Source organism: Colias eurytheme, chromosome 30 (assembly GCF_061535395.1).
Source record: "Colias eurytheme isolate Ceu_HAF_F1 chromosome 30, ilColEury1 Martin Lab GWU primary, whole genome shotgun sequence".
In the NCBI taxonomy this organism is placed as follows: domain Eukaryota; kingdom Metazoa; phylum Arthropoda; class Insecta; order Lepidoptera; family Pieridae; genus Colias; species Colias eurytheme.
Window position 1 is genome coordinate 2,064,094 of NC_143009.1, and position 15,262 is coordinate 2,079,355.

Here is a 15,262-nt window from a genome sequence, read left to right on the forward strand (position 1 = left end):
ACTCAAAAAGTACTTCATCGATTTTAAAAAATCTTTTATAATCAGAAAGCTATAGTTAGGTATCTTTACCGCATATCGTAGACAATAAGTATTTTATATCCCGAGTCAATCCATTATTATCCAGTCGAAGCCGGATCAAATAGATCACCTATCCATACTAATATTATAAATGCGAAAGTAACTCTGTCTGTCTGTCTGTTACTCAATCACGCCTAAACTACTGAACCAATTTGCATGAAATTTGGTAAAGACATATTTTGATACCCGAGAAAGGACATGGCTACCTTTTATTGCGAAATATGTACCACGGGCGAAGCCGGGGCGGACCTCTAGTAACATTATAAAGAGAAGATATTTGATTGTTTATTTATAACACTTTAACTCAAAAACCACTGAACCAAAATTAAAACTTCTTTCACCATTAGAAAGAAGCTTAGCTGCCGCGTAAAATAAGCGCACATTTTCATTCCTCGTATAAATCCAGGTGAAGCCAGGATCACTCAATAGTATGTGATGAAATAAAGTGAAACTTAGTATTTTGATCGCGAACTCAGAGGGTCGAATTCGGTCACTTATTGCCCTCTTGAATTATTTATATTGAGCCAGAATCGGTAAGATTTCCTCGGTTTTGTTGAAGCGTTTTAATGTTTTATTTCTCGTGTATTTTATTTCGATTTAGGTGGATATATTTAAGAAAATTTAGTATGAATAAGCTTTCCGCCCACTGTGTCTAATATTATTATAGGTACACTAGCGGTCCGCCCCGGCTTCGCCCGTGGTACATGTTTACGTTTTCTCTACATAAGAACCATCCTCGTACTTCCAGGAATATAATAAAAAAAGAATTATCGAAATCGGTTCAGCCGTTCTCGAGTTATGCGCTTACCAACACATTTTGCGATTCATTTTTATATATAAGATACTAAAAAGATTCCTTTGAACTACTCTATCGAAATCGTTTGCGTCGTTTTAAACATACATAGGGACAGCCGACAGATGTACAGTCTGTAATGTTTGCATAAATAGATGTTCGTATATTATTTATTAGGCAAAAGATTTTCATCTTTATAGCATTTTTTTGGAATTTCTTTTCATATTTTAGGGATTTTTTTCTTTCCATTCCAAGAAACAATCATCGTTATATTGTACCAATATATAACATCGAATTTAACACAATAATCTTAATTACATAATGTATTCGAAACCCTAAAATAAAATACATTTTACTCTACTCAACAAAATATCTATACCAAAGAATACCCCTGAGAAATAGACGTTAATAAATTTAAACCCTATCTCCTTCTGTATTAAATTTATTTTCCTTTGAAGGTCAGACCAAGCACGCAGTTCAAAATTTAATAAACTCCTTGCAAAGATAAAATTTTAAAACTTCACCGAGTTATTTTGAACGTATTGGAGAGAATACTGACATTTTATATTTGTAACTAGCTTACCGCCCGCGGCTTCGCCCACTTTGTCTAAAACCTAATAAATTATATACTAAAACCTTCCTCTTGAATCACTCTATCTATTAAAAAAAAAACGCATCCAAATCCGTTGCGTAGTTTTAAAGATTTAAGCATACAAAAGGACATAGGGACAGAGAAAGCGACTTTGTTTTATACTATGTAGTGAAGCAAAGAAATGTTAATTACTTTTGTTGGAAAATCTAAGATAATAATATTAAAATTTAGAAAATAATTTTATGCTTACACTAGCTGAACTCGCAACTTTGTCTGCGGGCTAAAATGATTGTTTTTTCATGTTGAATTTCTTGATAAATGGACTATCCAACGCAAAAAAATATTAACAAAATCGATATATGAAGTCTTGGGAATTCAGAAATAAATTTGAGTTTTACAATATACTAGCTATCCGTCCGCGTCTTCGACCACTAGGTCTAAAACTTAACAAATTATGCACATAATCCTTCCTCTTCGATTGCTCTATCTATTAAAAAACCACATCAAAATCCGTTGCGTAGTTTTAAACATTTACGAATACAAAGGGACATAGGAACAGAAAAAGTTTTTTTGTTTTATTTCTATGTAGTGAAGAACAGAATATTATATGAAAAACCGAGTAAAGCCAAGGTAAGTAACTAGTATTAATGTAGACTCAACATTTAACTGAGTTTCGAGGAAATAAGCCGAGATCTAAGGTTATTATGTATATGTCACGGCTAAAGGTAGGTGAGAACATAAACTTAAGATTAGCCGGCTAAACTTAGGTTTATTTTCGACGAGGTGTTAATGTTAGTTTGTTCTATCTTTAGCCGGCTAAACTTAAGTGTAACCGCAGGCCCGTGGCTAAAAATGTCGGGGTGGGTAGATTTGGTTAGCGCCGGGCCGGTGGAGGGCTTGAGGGGCCCGCACAGTGCCAGAAAACACTCGCCCTGTTCCTTACATGTATTATAGTAACCAAATCTACCCACCCCGACTCAGGGCAGAAACCTGGTGGCTAGGTTAGGTTAGGTTAGAACTCTTAAGACCCGCACGAGCCGAGCGAGCGCAGCGAGCGTGCTGCGGCAGCAGCCGGCGAAGTGCCAGAAAACACTCGCCCTGTTCCTTACATGTATTATAGTAACCAAATCTACCCACCCCGACATTTTTAGCCACGGGCCTGCGGTTACACTTAAGTTTAGCCGGCTAAAGATAGAACAAACTAACATTAACACCTCGTCGAAAATAAACCTAAGTTTAGCCGGCTAATCTTAAGTTTATGTTCTCACCTACCTTTAGCCGTAACATATATATTTTATTAAAACGTCAAAATGTTAGTTCCTTACAAAATAATTTCAGTAAAATGTATTTCAGTTTTCTGGAATGTTCAAGTTACAATTTAATGTTAAAATAAGCTTTCCAGGATATTTTATATTACTTAGGAATATCTGTAGTATCTCTAAAAGGAGTAGGTAGGTATCACTATATTATTACGCTTTATCTGTCCCTATGTATGCTAATCTTTAAAACTACGCAACGGATCTTGAAGCGTTTTATAATAGACTAGCTTTCCACCCGCGGCATCGCCCGCGCAATCAAAGCATAGTTCCCGTTCCCGTGGGATTTCCGGGATAGAACCTCCTATGTCCTTTCTCGGGTATCAAAATATCTCTATACCAAATTTCATGCAAATTGGTTCAGTAGTTAAGGCGTGATTGAGTAACAGACAGACAGACAGAGTTACTTTCGCATTTATAATATTAGTATGGATAGAGTGATTCAAGAGGAAGTTTTCGGTATATAATTTATTAAGTTTTGGATAAACCGAACGAAGCCGCGGGTAGAAAGCTAGTCTTTTATAAATTTGTTTATGAAATTATAAAGTACCTAGTGATACAAAAAAATAAAAATGTCAAATCCTAACTTCCTAGCTAATATTATAAATGCAAGAGTAACTCTATTTGTTTGTTTGTTTCTTGCCTCAACCACTGAACCGATTTAGATTAAACTTAGTACAAAGATAGCTTGAGACTTAAGAAAGTACATAAGATCTCACGGGAACGGGAACTATGCGGTTTTTCTTTGTCTATTCCGGCGAAGCCGCGGGTAAAAAGCTAGTCAATTATATTAATACTGAAACAGACACTTATTATAAGAATTAACAATTGACTGAGCATGTAATAGTCAAAGAAAATATATTTTTTATGTTGATCAGACAAAATTATTAGGTACATTTTCCTTTGTTCGCTTTTTAGCGACTGATCAGACAATAAACATCAGACAAATGTTACATTCAATTAAATAAATAGAACATTATAAAATATGATATTATATTCAAATAAAAATACACGAAGAGCCATTAAAATTTCAATACTTGTGCGTACTTCTGGCTTCACCCGCGTTTATACCTCTACAAGAGCGTTGTAATTAAACTGGAGTCATCAACTCGGTTTGGGATTTTTATTGAAGACATAAAATGTTTCCGTATTTCTCGTTTTTTATTAAAATGCCAGATTGTTAGGTTTCGCAGTAACATCGGGTTAGTATTTGGGATTAATTTATTACTTTAATAAATGCCAAAAGGAGAGAATAAAACGGAGAAGTTTGATGGATTGCAAATTCATATTTATTTTTCATATTATTAATGTAAAATATATTATGATAATAGGTTTTATATTACCAACAGAAATAGAAACAATAACCCACTATTTTAATAATAATAATAAGCTACTTTTTATTTACGGCCAGGCTCGCGCAAAATTTATAGATTTAATTTTGTAACATACGGACAGAGTTTCGCATTTATAATATTAGTAAGGAGAAAGATCTTTTTATAGAATACCGAAATATGTCGCAAAAATATCTTGACAATTTCACAAGTTTCTACATTTACTTTGTATAAAGCTTCGAGGCTATAAGTATTCATCCTTGAAACTGTAATACAGGCTACATTCGCGTAGAAAGAATGCGTCGTAGCATTGTATCCTCGTAGAAAATCAATACTAACGCAAAACTTTGAAAGCAGTCACTTTACGAAACGACTATTCTTTTAAAAGTTATGGTTGTTGACAATTTTGAAACGAGAGGTATCGTGTTTTGAAATATTAAATCTTTTATAAGTGTGCAGTACATTTTAAATTATTACTTTGTAGTTAAATTAAATGGAGTTGTTTTATGTCCTGAGTTTTAATTCAGTTATTCCTATTTTTAACCGACTTTATAAAGAAAACGATGAAGCCTTGATGAAGAAGGTTTTGTATTATTATTATCCTATTTTAGACATACACTTCGACTTGATATAGAATAGTCTATATTTTATTTTACCTTACGGCGTAATTTTTACTAAGTATTTGTTAATTTCACACGACTATATTATAAAAAAATCTTAAAAAATGCTTCAATTCTTACTCTGAGAATAATTAGAAATGTTGTTTACTCGTTGTTATCCTAGTACTTCATTACATAGTATAAAACAAAGTCGCCTTTTCTGTCCCTATGTCCATTTGTATGCTTAAATCTTTAAAACTTCGCAACGGATTTTGATGCGGTTTTTTTAATAGATAGAGCGATTCAAGAGGAAGGTTTTAGTATATAATTTATTAGGTTTTAGACAAAGCGGGCGAAGCCGCGGGCGGTAAGCTAGTTTATAATATACAACAATTTTTACTCCCAAACCAACATGTTTTCGAACACTCTATCATCATAAACAACATTCAGAATTCAAGATACCGCATACAATGCCAAAACATAAATTGTATCTATCTATATAATGAATGGGTGAGATAGGGCTCGTAAGTTATATGTACATATTGGCATCAGATATTTGCCATTTTCTTGTGTTTTTAACGGATTTATTACACGTTTTTTTGGTGTTTTACGCTTTGAGGGATGTTTTGTGACGCGGTTTTTTGTGTTACGGTTTGGGGGATGTTGTTTTTAGTGAAGTAATTGAGTAAGTACGTGTTTATTTTAATTTTTCACTCAGTAATAATTCATATTAACAATTATTATTTACCTATACTTAGGTAAATATTATTATACTGCATGATCGTTTTAGCCATACCACATTTTATGAATTCCAGATTTTATGAATAGAATAGGCGAGTCCCAGTAAGATAACACTAAATTTAAACAAACAAACATATTTGTTAGTATCATATTCTTTTATATATGTATAAAATCTTTTATTTATTACATTCTAGTAAAGCTATGAAAATGACATGTCAAAAACATATTAAGACGCATAGCATTGCATTTCTGAAAGCGCCAGTCGAAATTGAAATTGTGCTCAATGCGGGTGAAATTTCCATGACAATCCATCCATGCATTTGAACAAGAATAAAGAGCTATTCGCAATTCGAGCACGGGAATATGGTTCTTATGCAATCTTGACGGTGCTTCTTATTAAAATGAATTCAAAACCGTTTTGAGTTACGATTACCCATTTTCCATTGGATATTTTCAATTCAACGATCGTGGATGTAATGAATTTGAAATACTAGTTATGTCACGCGTCTACGTCCGTCTTGATGAATATTTTTTTATTTTAAGTTTTAACGGTCATTATTTGTCACAACAATGTCTAAGTTTAAACGTTCATTTAAATCAGGCATTCAATGAACGCGCTAGTCATTCAATCAAATAGCAGATTCAACCAGACGACTGCGACATATGATTTACCTATCGTTATCGTTAATCTGTTTAGTAGGCAGATTTTCAAAAATTATTGTTATTGTTATACGTTTTAAAACTAAAAAATGAAAGGGGACATAGGACAGAACAACTATTTTTTAAAAACTAAAAAAAACACTCTTCACTCATGAAATTATTGTATTGTCACCGATCCTTGATAATTGTTCAAAGTTTTAACAAAATCGAGTCTAAAGCAGTCCGCTACATACAAACATACCTACAAGTGAAGCTAATTTAAAAGTGTTAAAATTATAATAAAAAAAAAGTGAAGTCCCATGTCCCCTAGTGGGGTAAGGGGCAGATGCATTATACATCTGTTTCTTTAGGGACAAGTAGGTGATCAGCCTTCTGTGTCCTGCCAGACCTAGACATTTTTTTCTTCTTCTCCACCGGGAATCGAAACCAGGACCCCTCGGTGTTACGTTCACGCGTCAACCACTGTACCAAGGAGGCGGTTAAAATTGTAATAATAGGTCTTAATCTCTACTTATACACACACACACAACAGGATATTAAAATACTTTAAGCCAATAAGAAGACTAAATTCGATTTAACTTATTCACAATTGCCTTCAATAGCCTGTTATCGACGGAAACAGTCCAACTTTAATCTGGCTGTTTCAATCGTAACTTAGAGAACTTAATATAACTTAGCCTGCGAATGACGTTTAGATCTCTGAGGTTTTTATTTCTATTAGATAATTCTGTTTTATTTTATTATATTGTTTTTGGGTCAAGGATGTTTGTGTGAGTACACATAAAACGGCTATTGAATTCTGGACAGAATTTGAGCACAGAGATAACTTAATACCTATAATATATTGATGGAAAACGAATATGCCAGTTAGTTATGTTATTTTAACATAAAACATTCTATATGTTTGTCTATCTGTATGTTTATGTATCACGACAAAACTACATCATGCATTGCAGTTTTTCTTGATGCGAAAGTTAACTCAAATCGAATTTGAATTATATTTTTTACACATACAAAATCGCGGGCAGAACCTAGTCACTAAATATTAGGTAATGAAAGTTTTCCGCCAAATGTGCCTGTCTGTATGATCGCTATACATTCTAAAACTACCGTACTGATTTTCATTCTGTTTTCTTGTACCTAATTCTAGAGGATCGCTTAGCACAGATTTTTATTTAATTTTAATTCAGATAATTTATATCTATTATATGTATAATATACCTACTATACTAGTTTTGGTATTTACCTAATTATTTAAGTATTTGACAACGCAGGCGAAGCCGCGGGTTGAAAGCTAGTTTTATAAAATTAGATTTTCTGACCGTACTTAAGAATAATGTTTTTACCTTTAACTGCAATAAAAAGGTATAAACCCCGTTTTATTTTCATTTCCTTAAACACTGGGAATGGATTAACGGTAATGGATTCGACTCTTCGTGAATAGCAATTAAGGTTAATTTAAATAAGCAGGTATTATTTTTATATAACTTCTATAATATATTTTAAATGTATAAGGAAAAAATAACGATTGGCGTGTTTTTTATTTAAAATAATGGCTAAATGCATTTTTTTATTATAGTTTATACAAAAATCAAAGTAAATAAACGAGGAGGTATTCCAATTGTGTAAAAATAACTTAAATTTATTTTATATTTAAAACTAATAACTACTCTTTCCCTTTCCTATTCTTCAGCTTGTCATTTTTCATAAGTGTGAATAGAGCTTTTTGTACATGCAAATATGTGTTCTATTTCTTTTGTATTAGAGCCTATTTTACCACGCATTCAGACGTATTAGCACATAGAAAGATAGAGATCCGAGAACCTAATTTTTCAGAACATACACATTGATCAACATTAATTACAAGATGACTCAAAATTTTTCTTTGAAAAGTGATTTTTTTTAACAAAAGTAAAAAAAAAGTTTTTTAATTTTATTCGAACATTTTTCATAAGTAAATTGAACATTTAGTTGCTTTTTTATGAAATAAATTGCTCATTGTCTAACTTAAATTAACTTATTTAAAACTTTGAATCATCTTGCCAACAACACAGAACATTTAACAATCTAAGCTAACAACAGTAACATCAAGTTAAACGACCAACACTTAGAAAATAAACTTTAACTGTACTTACTTTGCCAATTTTTATTTTACTTAAAATTCAGAATTTTAAATGCAAAATACTCTAACTTTAAATACAGTGCAATTTCATAGAAATACATACTTCAATTTAGAAGAATTTAAATTTTAATCAAAATGCATGTTGTGCAAATAGAATTTATAATTTTATTGAAATTTTAAACATAGAAATTGGAACTTCGGATAATCGGATTCTGAATATCGAATTTGATTGCCTTTTTACGTTAGGTATGTCATATATTTTCTATATTTGGACATAGATAAACAATAATTAAAAAAAACGTACAAAATAGATATCATTACTTCCTTACAAATGTCAAATTCTTATTTTTTTTTAATAAACATCAAATTCGATATTCAAACCAGCCAGACTTCGACTTACGTCATTCCGTTCCACACAGATAAAAAAAACCATTGCCATCAACCACAGAATAAAAATCTGCGTCGTACTCGCACAGATAATCAAATTCCATAACTTACAGATGGGTGCGGTTGGTGCTCCTGCTTGACATTCTGGAGCTGCTTGTTGTGGGCAGTTGGCGTTCGTTCGCCCTGCGTGGTGGACGCGCCTGCGACTGCTCCGGCGCTGCTGCCGGCGGGGGACTTCGTTTGCGGCGAGCTGGTTGATGTTGTCCTGGAGAAGGTTATGATATTAATCTTATATTCAACCATTTTCAGTGTATTAATAAGACTATGGGCAGAGACAAATGTCATAGACGACAAGGTATAAACTGCTATCGCCACAGATCTTGTGGCTATCGCTAATTATTGACACAAGCTGAAAATTTTGTTCGTGGTCGTCGTCGTCACTGTTGACCGAATGCAAAACATCATACCTTTATGTCAATAATTAGTATCGATAGCGGATTCTATTCCTTGGTATTTTCTGTTTTGCACTTTGTCTAGGCTCACTGGTATATCTGAAGAACTCTAGTTTATTATATTTGTCAGCCCGACGCGAGTTTCCGAAGTCCGAACACTTTACAGTCACGGGAAACACATGTTATTATAGATGGTATAAAAAATATCAAGAGAAATTGGAGGTAGTTCACAAATTGTCTACATTTCCACCGCTAACTAAACAGCAGTGTTAAACAAGAGGCTCGATTAACAACGACTTATATTACCTACATCAAAATTGCAATGTAGGATTTTGATTTGAGGGTAAATATGTTTTTCTATATGCTATTTGCAGAAATAGGTATGAAAATTGTCGCCATTTTTGTAATTAACTTTTCAATGCAATTTAGTAAATAATATTTCGATTATAAAAGTTGTTTATTTCATGCATGTTGTTATAATTTTGAAATGCTTTTTAATTCATTAAATAGGTACGTAATGAACGTTTGGTCATGAATAAAAATTGGCAATGGTTTTAATTTATTAATTATTAATATTTTTCATCCAAGTCGTTGATGTTAATGCATGTTGTTTTTATTATAATTTATTATGATTTGACGTGTGTGGGCAGATTTTTCAATCCTCGGTTAATACTTATACATCGAATACCGTATTAAACTACCATTTCAAAAATGTATTCTTTCCCCGTCTATGACAGTTTACGGGTGACATTTTAATATTATCGTGTAATACTTTATTGGACGGATTATTATAACCATGGATTGAAAAATCGGCCCTAAAACAAAAAAAATAACATGTTATTATAGGTAAAAAATAACATGTTTAAAATAAACGAATATTATTAAAGCGTTCAACTATAAAACATTTAAGTTTCTGTCTGCAATATATTTCCCCAAGGATCGAACAGAGGTGAGAAGTGAGAACGTAAGCGGAAAATGTTCAAATCCCAAATCACATTGAATTTTCAGTTTTAGAAAAATGTTTTACTGTTTATCGTAAATATATTTTTATAAAGTACTAGCTTTCCGCCTGCGGCTTCGCCCGCGTTTTCAAAGATAAACCCGCATAGTTCTCGTTCCCGTGGGATTTCCGGGATAAAACCTAGCCTATGTTACTCGTGGATAATGTAGCTTTCGAATGGTGAAAGAATTTTTAAAATCGGTCCAGTAGTTTATGAGCCTATTCATTACAATCAAACAAACAAACAAACAAAGTTTTCCTCTTTATAATATTAGTGTAGAAATATATATTTTATACGGTTTTAAAAGTAATAATATATACAGTGCAACCTCGATATAATAAATCTGAAGGGAACAAATAAATATTCGTTATATCAAGTAATTCGTTGAACTGCGGTTCGTTATGTTGAGGTTAGGTTGGTCTAAAATTCGTTATAAAGAGGTCGTTCTGATCCATTTCATGTACCTATGTATATTCTTAAAATTATTATGGTTGGAGGGTAATGTAATTATGAAAATGTATATGTAGATGTTGATTTTTGTTGTAAATGTGAATGCTATGATAATCAAGTAATATTTTGAAGGAAAATTTTTGTTTTCTTTGTTAGTTTATTGTTCTGTGATAAAACTATACAAAACTGAGCCAAATAAGAATACAAAAGTTGTAGGTACTCATGTAAGCATTTCTAAAATAACAATATTGTGTTAGAAAATTATTATTTATATTCAATTTCAGATGGTTGTATACTTTTATGTCACGGTTTTCTGGCAGACATTGCTCGTACCAATAAAACTGCCTTTCACTATTTTATAATATTACTAGCGGTCCGCCCCGGCTTCGCCCGTGGTACATATGAAAAATAGATGTTGGCCGATTCTCAGACTTACCCGATATGCACAGAAAATTTCATGAGAATCGGTCCACCCGTTTCGGAGGAGTATGCAGACTAACATTGTGACACGAGAATTTTATATATAAGATTTTCAATTCATTTTATTATGTCTTCATAAATAATTTAAATCCTACATTGAAATTTAATACCCAAGTATCTAGGTCATTTCAAAGGATATAATATATAATATCAAATTGATTAATGATCTTCTCCATTAGGCCCTACTCGAGTATATTAGATTAATCTCCATTGATATCAATGTGCGTCATCAATTTATGTAACGAGTAATTCTATGGGGTTATTGATTAACTACATAATTTGTATTTGAGGGTTATATTCGATATAGATAGACTTACCAGCGGCTTCGTAGCTTTCCGCCCGCGGCTTCACCCACGTTTTCAAATAAAAACCCGCATAGTTCCCGTTCCCGTGGGATTTCCGAGATAAAACCATCCTATGTATTAATCCAAGTTACCATCTATATGTGGGCTAATTTTCATTGTAATCGGTTCAGTAGTATTTGCGTGAAAGAATAACAAACATACATACATACATACACATACATATATGTATATCCATTCTCGCATCACAAACTTTCGCATTTATAATACTAGATTTCCGCCCGCGACTTCGCCCGCGTTTTCAAAGGAAAACCCGCATAGTTCCCGTTCCCGTGGGATTTCCGGGATAAAACCTATCCTATGTGTTAATCCAAGTTACCCTCTATATGTGTGCTAAATTTCATTGTAATCGGTTCAAAAGTTTTTACGTGAAGTAACAAACATCCATACAAACTTTCGCCTTTATAATAGTACTAGCGGTCCGCCCCGGCTTCGCCCGTGGTACTTACGTTTTCTCTACATAAAAACCATCCTCGTACTTCAAGGAATATAATAAAAAAAGAATTATCGAAATCGGTTCAGCCGTTCTCGAGTTATGCGATTACCAACACATTTTGCGATTCATTTTTATATATAAAAAGAAAGAAGACAAGATTAAGAAGATTAGTAGGATTAAGTTTCCCACTGTATGAAAACTACTGGAGTAAAATTAATGCGAATCTCAACAATGCCGCACCAGCGGTTTGGTAAATCATCACTTATGGTATTCATACGTATTGATTTACATATAGGTAATTAAGTTATAACTAACAGTTTATAATATATAGTAATGAAGATTTATAAATAAATAAACAGACTTTTTAATTTATTTGCTTACTTTTTCTTGTTTTAAAAATGGTATACCCTTGTAGAACACGCGACCTCACACGTCACTGATACGTGACTAAGGGTTATAATTCACGTTTTAATAATGGTTATAATAGGATAAAAGAATACATTAATATAGATAGTAAAAAAAGTAAATTATTAATCATACTTGTTTAATTTAAGGTAACCTTAATTTATACATACTCTGTATTAAGACAGACAAACATATAAAAAAAATTGAGACAATACTTACTCAAGTTGCGCTCTGCAGGTACATGAAACAAACAAACATAATTATTATTAGTAAACATTCTTAAATTAATTTATTTTTACGTATTATAAGTCCTTATTTCTAGGCATTTATTTTAAGTTGCTAACAGGAAATGCAAATGGATAAATAATAATTACTTTTAATTTCCCATTAGAGATATAAAACAACTGATATAAACCAAAACATACTTTTAAACCCCATCATCGTTAGACATCAACAATTTAAAAATATAATTACCTACATCACAAAGGGTTAAAAAAAAACACCAAATAATAATTATTAAAAACGACTTTCATTTCTATAAATTTACTAGCGGTCCGCCCCGGCTTCGCCCGTAGTACCTACATGTTTAAAGTTAAACTATCCTATCTCTCAAGTTGGATCGAACTGCACATGGTGTGCGAATTTTATTATAATCGGTTAAGTGGTTTAGGAGTCCATTGAGAACAAACATTGTGACACGAGATTTATATACATGTATATTAAGATTAAGATAATTTCAGATCTACCCTATATCATAATATAGTAGGATCATGGACCAATTTATAATCAAGGTATTTACTTAACAAGTCATTGCTTTGTTTTTTCGTATAGCGCCATAGCCAAAATTGATCCGTAGCTTCGCTCCAACATTTCTAATATCCCTCTAATCTCTTCTAGAAAATTCCATACTAAATCAAGGATGGACACAAGCTATCTATATACCCTATCTATCTAGCTAAAATCCAGCTTTTTACAAGCATAGAATATTAGCAAAAGCTGGCAAGCGTTTAAAAACAAAAGCTTGAACTAATCCCTGTGCAGGAATTTTAATCAAGCGAAATAAGAAGCTCTTTTGAGGTTCTTTTATACGGATTTCACATATACATAGTTGCATCCAGTTTTACTAGAACCCTTTATTATAATTTTATTATGACAGTATTTAGTATAAGGATGGATTGAGTTTAATTACGCTTGAAAAGTAGATAGGTTTTGCACGCCTCATAAGCGAAGCGTTGAGGTGGGTACTACTGTCACTTCGCGCAAAACATCTGATTTTTCAAACTTAAAATGTCTTTATGTATCATACATTGCACTTGTAAGATAATACATACACACACATATTAAGAAAAAACACTATTTTTAACGTTCATGATATTTTTGATGTCATTTTTGTTATTTAAACTAGTTAAAAAACAGTTTAAAAAAGTTCTGTCTTGGACGTCCGTGTGTCTGTATGTGCGGATCCCTTTTCTTGTTAACACGATAGCGACCGAAATACTTTACTAATCGAGTCTTTTTTTTTCTCTTACGCTTGAGTATGCTCAGGAATAGAACCCTTTCATTTTTCAGGGTCTGATTCGATGTGGTTTAATTGTTATTAAATAAACAAAAATAATAATTAATAAATATTTATTAAAAAAAAATTATGAGGCGTGCACTTTTGGATTTTCCAAATTATTTATTTATATCACCGAAATAAACATACATAATCATTTAAATGTAACTAGCTTTCCGCTCGTGTTTTTGCCCGTGTTGTCTTACACTTAACAAATTGATTATATTACCAAACCATTATATTATTATCTGTGACCAAGTCTTCCTCTTGAACAACTCTAAAAATCTTTAAATAAATCCGCATCAAAATCTGTCGCGCAGTTTTAAAGATCTAAGCATACGTATGGAAAGATTGCGGGAAGTGACTTTGTTTTATACTCTGTAGTGATTATAAAGCTAATCTGTAGTTATAATATTATATATATTATTATTTATTACTATGTATATTGTACTCTTACACCATTGAAATAACCAAAAGAAAAATATTTATATTGAATCACTACTTTTAACTACTTACTAAAAGTAATAATATTATGATGTTAACGCGCTTCTAAAACAGTTTCGATGAATTTATTTCTTTAATAAACAGAATATTGAGTTTTCCAATAAAATTATTCTTCACAAAGACAACTAAAAGTCCCCAAATGAAATAAACCGTGAAAAAAAAGGTTTTTCACTTGACATTCGGATAATGAAGGTGAGGGATCCGTTTGTTCAAATATCAAACATTTATGGGAGAGGCAAATTTATTGTAGGCTAGAGGATCTTTATACTATATAAATAAGAATTATTGTATATGTTTGTATATATTTACTACCTACTATACAAAAACTATTATACAAAAAAATGTGTGCGTGTACTAGTGTACACAGGTAAGAAGTGAAACTTCTTTATGACCTTATTTTTCAAAAAATAATTTACTTTAAGCAACTTTACAGAAATACGTCGAATCACGCGTGGTAGGGATAAGAAAAAGATGGCGCGTAACGGAAAAATGTCACGCGTAACGAAAAAATGTTACACTAAATTTTTTTCCAACCCCGATAAAGAAGTTTCACTTCAATAACAATATATGTATAACTGAATAATATGAAACAAAAATTCTGGATAGTCAAAGAATATTTTCTACAATTAAAAGTTTTAAGGATTTTTTCGATTTGAATGTAATTTTTGCGAGTTTAACCTTTCCATCCTCCCATGTAATATACATTTATTTGAACTAACCGAATTAGAAATCGTTAAATTTGTTTTTATAATATTACTAGTGGTCCGCCCCGGCTTCGCCCGTGGTACCTACATGTTTAAACTATTAGTTAGATATAGCACCATAAACATTCTTAATGACAGTTCCTACATAATATTATGTTACAGCTAGACTATTATTTAATTATCTATACTAATATTATAAAAAGGAAAGGTTTGTATGTATGTATGTATGTATAGTTTTCACGCATAAACTACTGGACCGATTTTGATGAAATTTGGCACAGATAATCTTTAGAC

At 32.0% G+C, this 15,262-nt stretch overlaps 1 protein-coding gene across 3 annotated transcripts in view; it reads right to left on the reverse strand.

Moving 5' to 3' along the window:
- Nucleotides 1–15,262, reverse strand: part of Syt7 (Synaptotagmin 7) — a 259,700-nt gene that overhangs the window by 20,835 nt on the left and 223,603 nt on the right. For all 3 annotated transcript variants that reach the window (XM_090118642.1, XM_090118644.1, XM_090118643.1), the window contains 2 exons: nucleotides 12,425–12,436; nucleotides 8,731–8,884 (listed from right to left, as the gene is read on the reverse strand). In XM_090118642.1, the coding sequence (XP_089974768.1) occupies nucleotides 8,731–8,884; nucleotides 12,425–12,436 (166 nt within the window). The remainder of the gene's footprint in view (nucleotides 1–8,730; nucleotides 8,885–12,424; nucleotides 12,437–15,262) is intronic.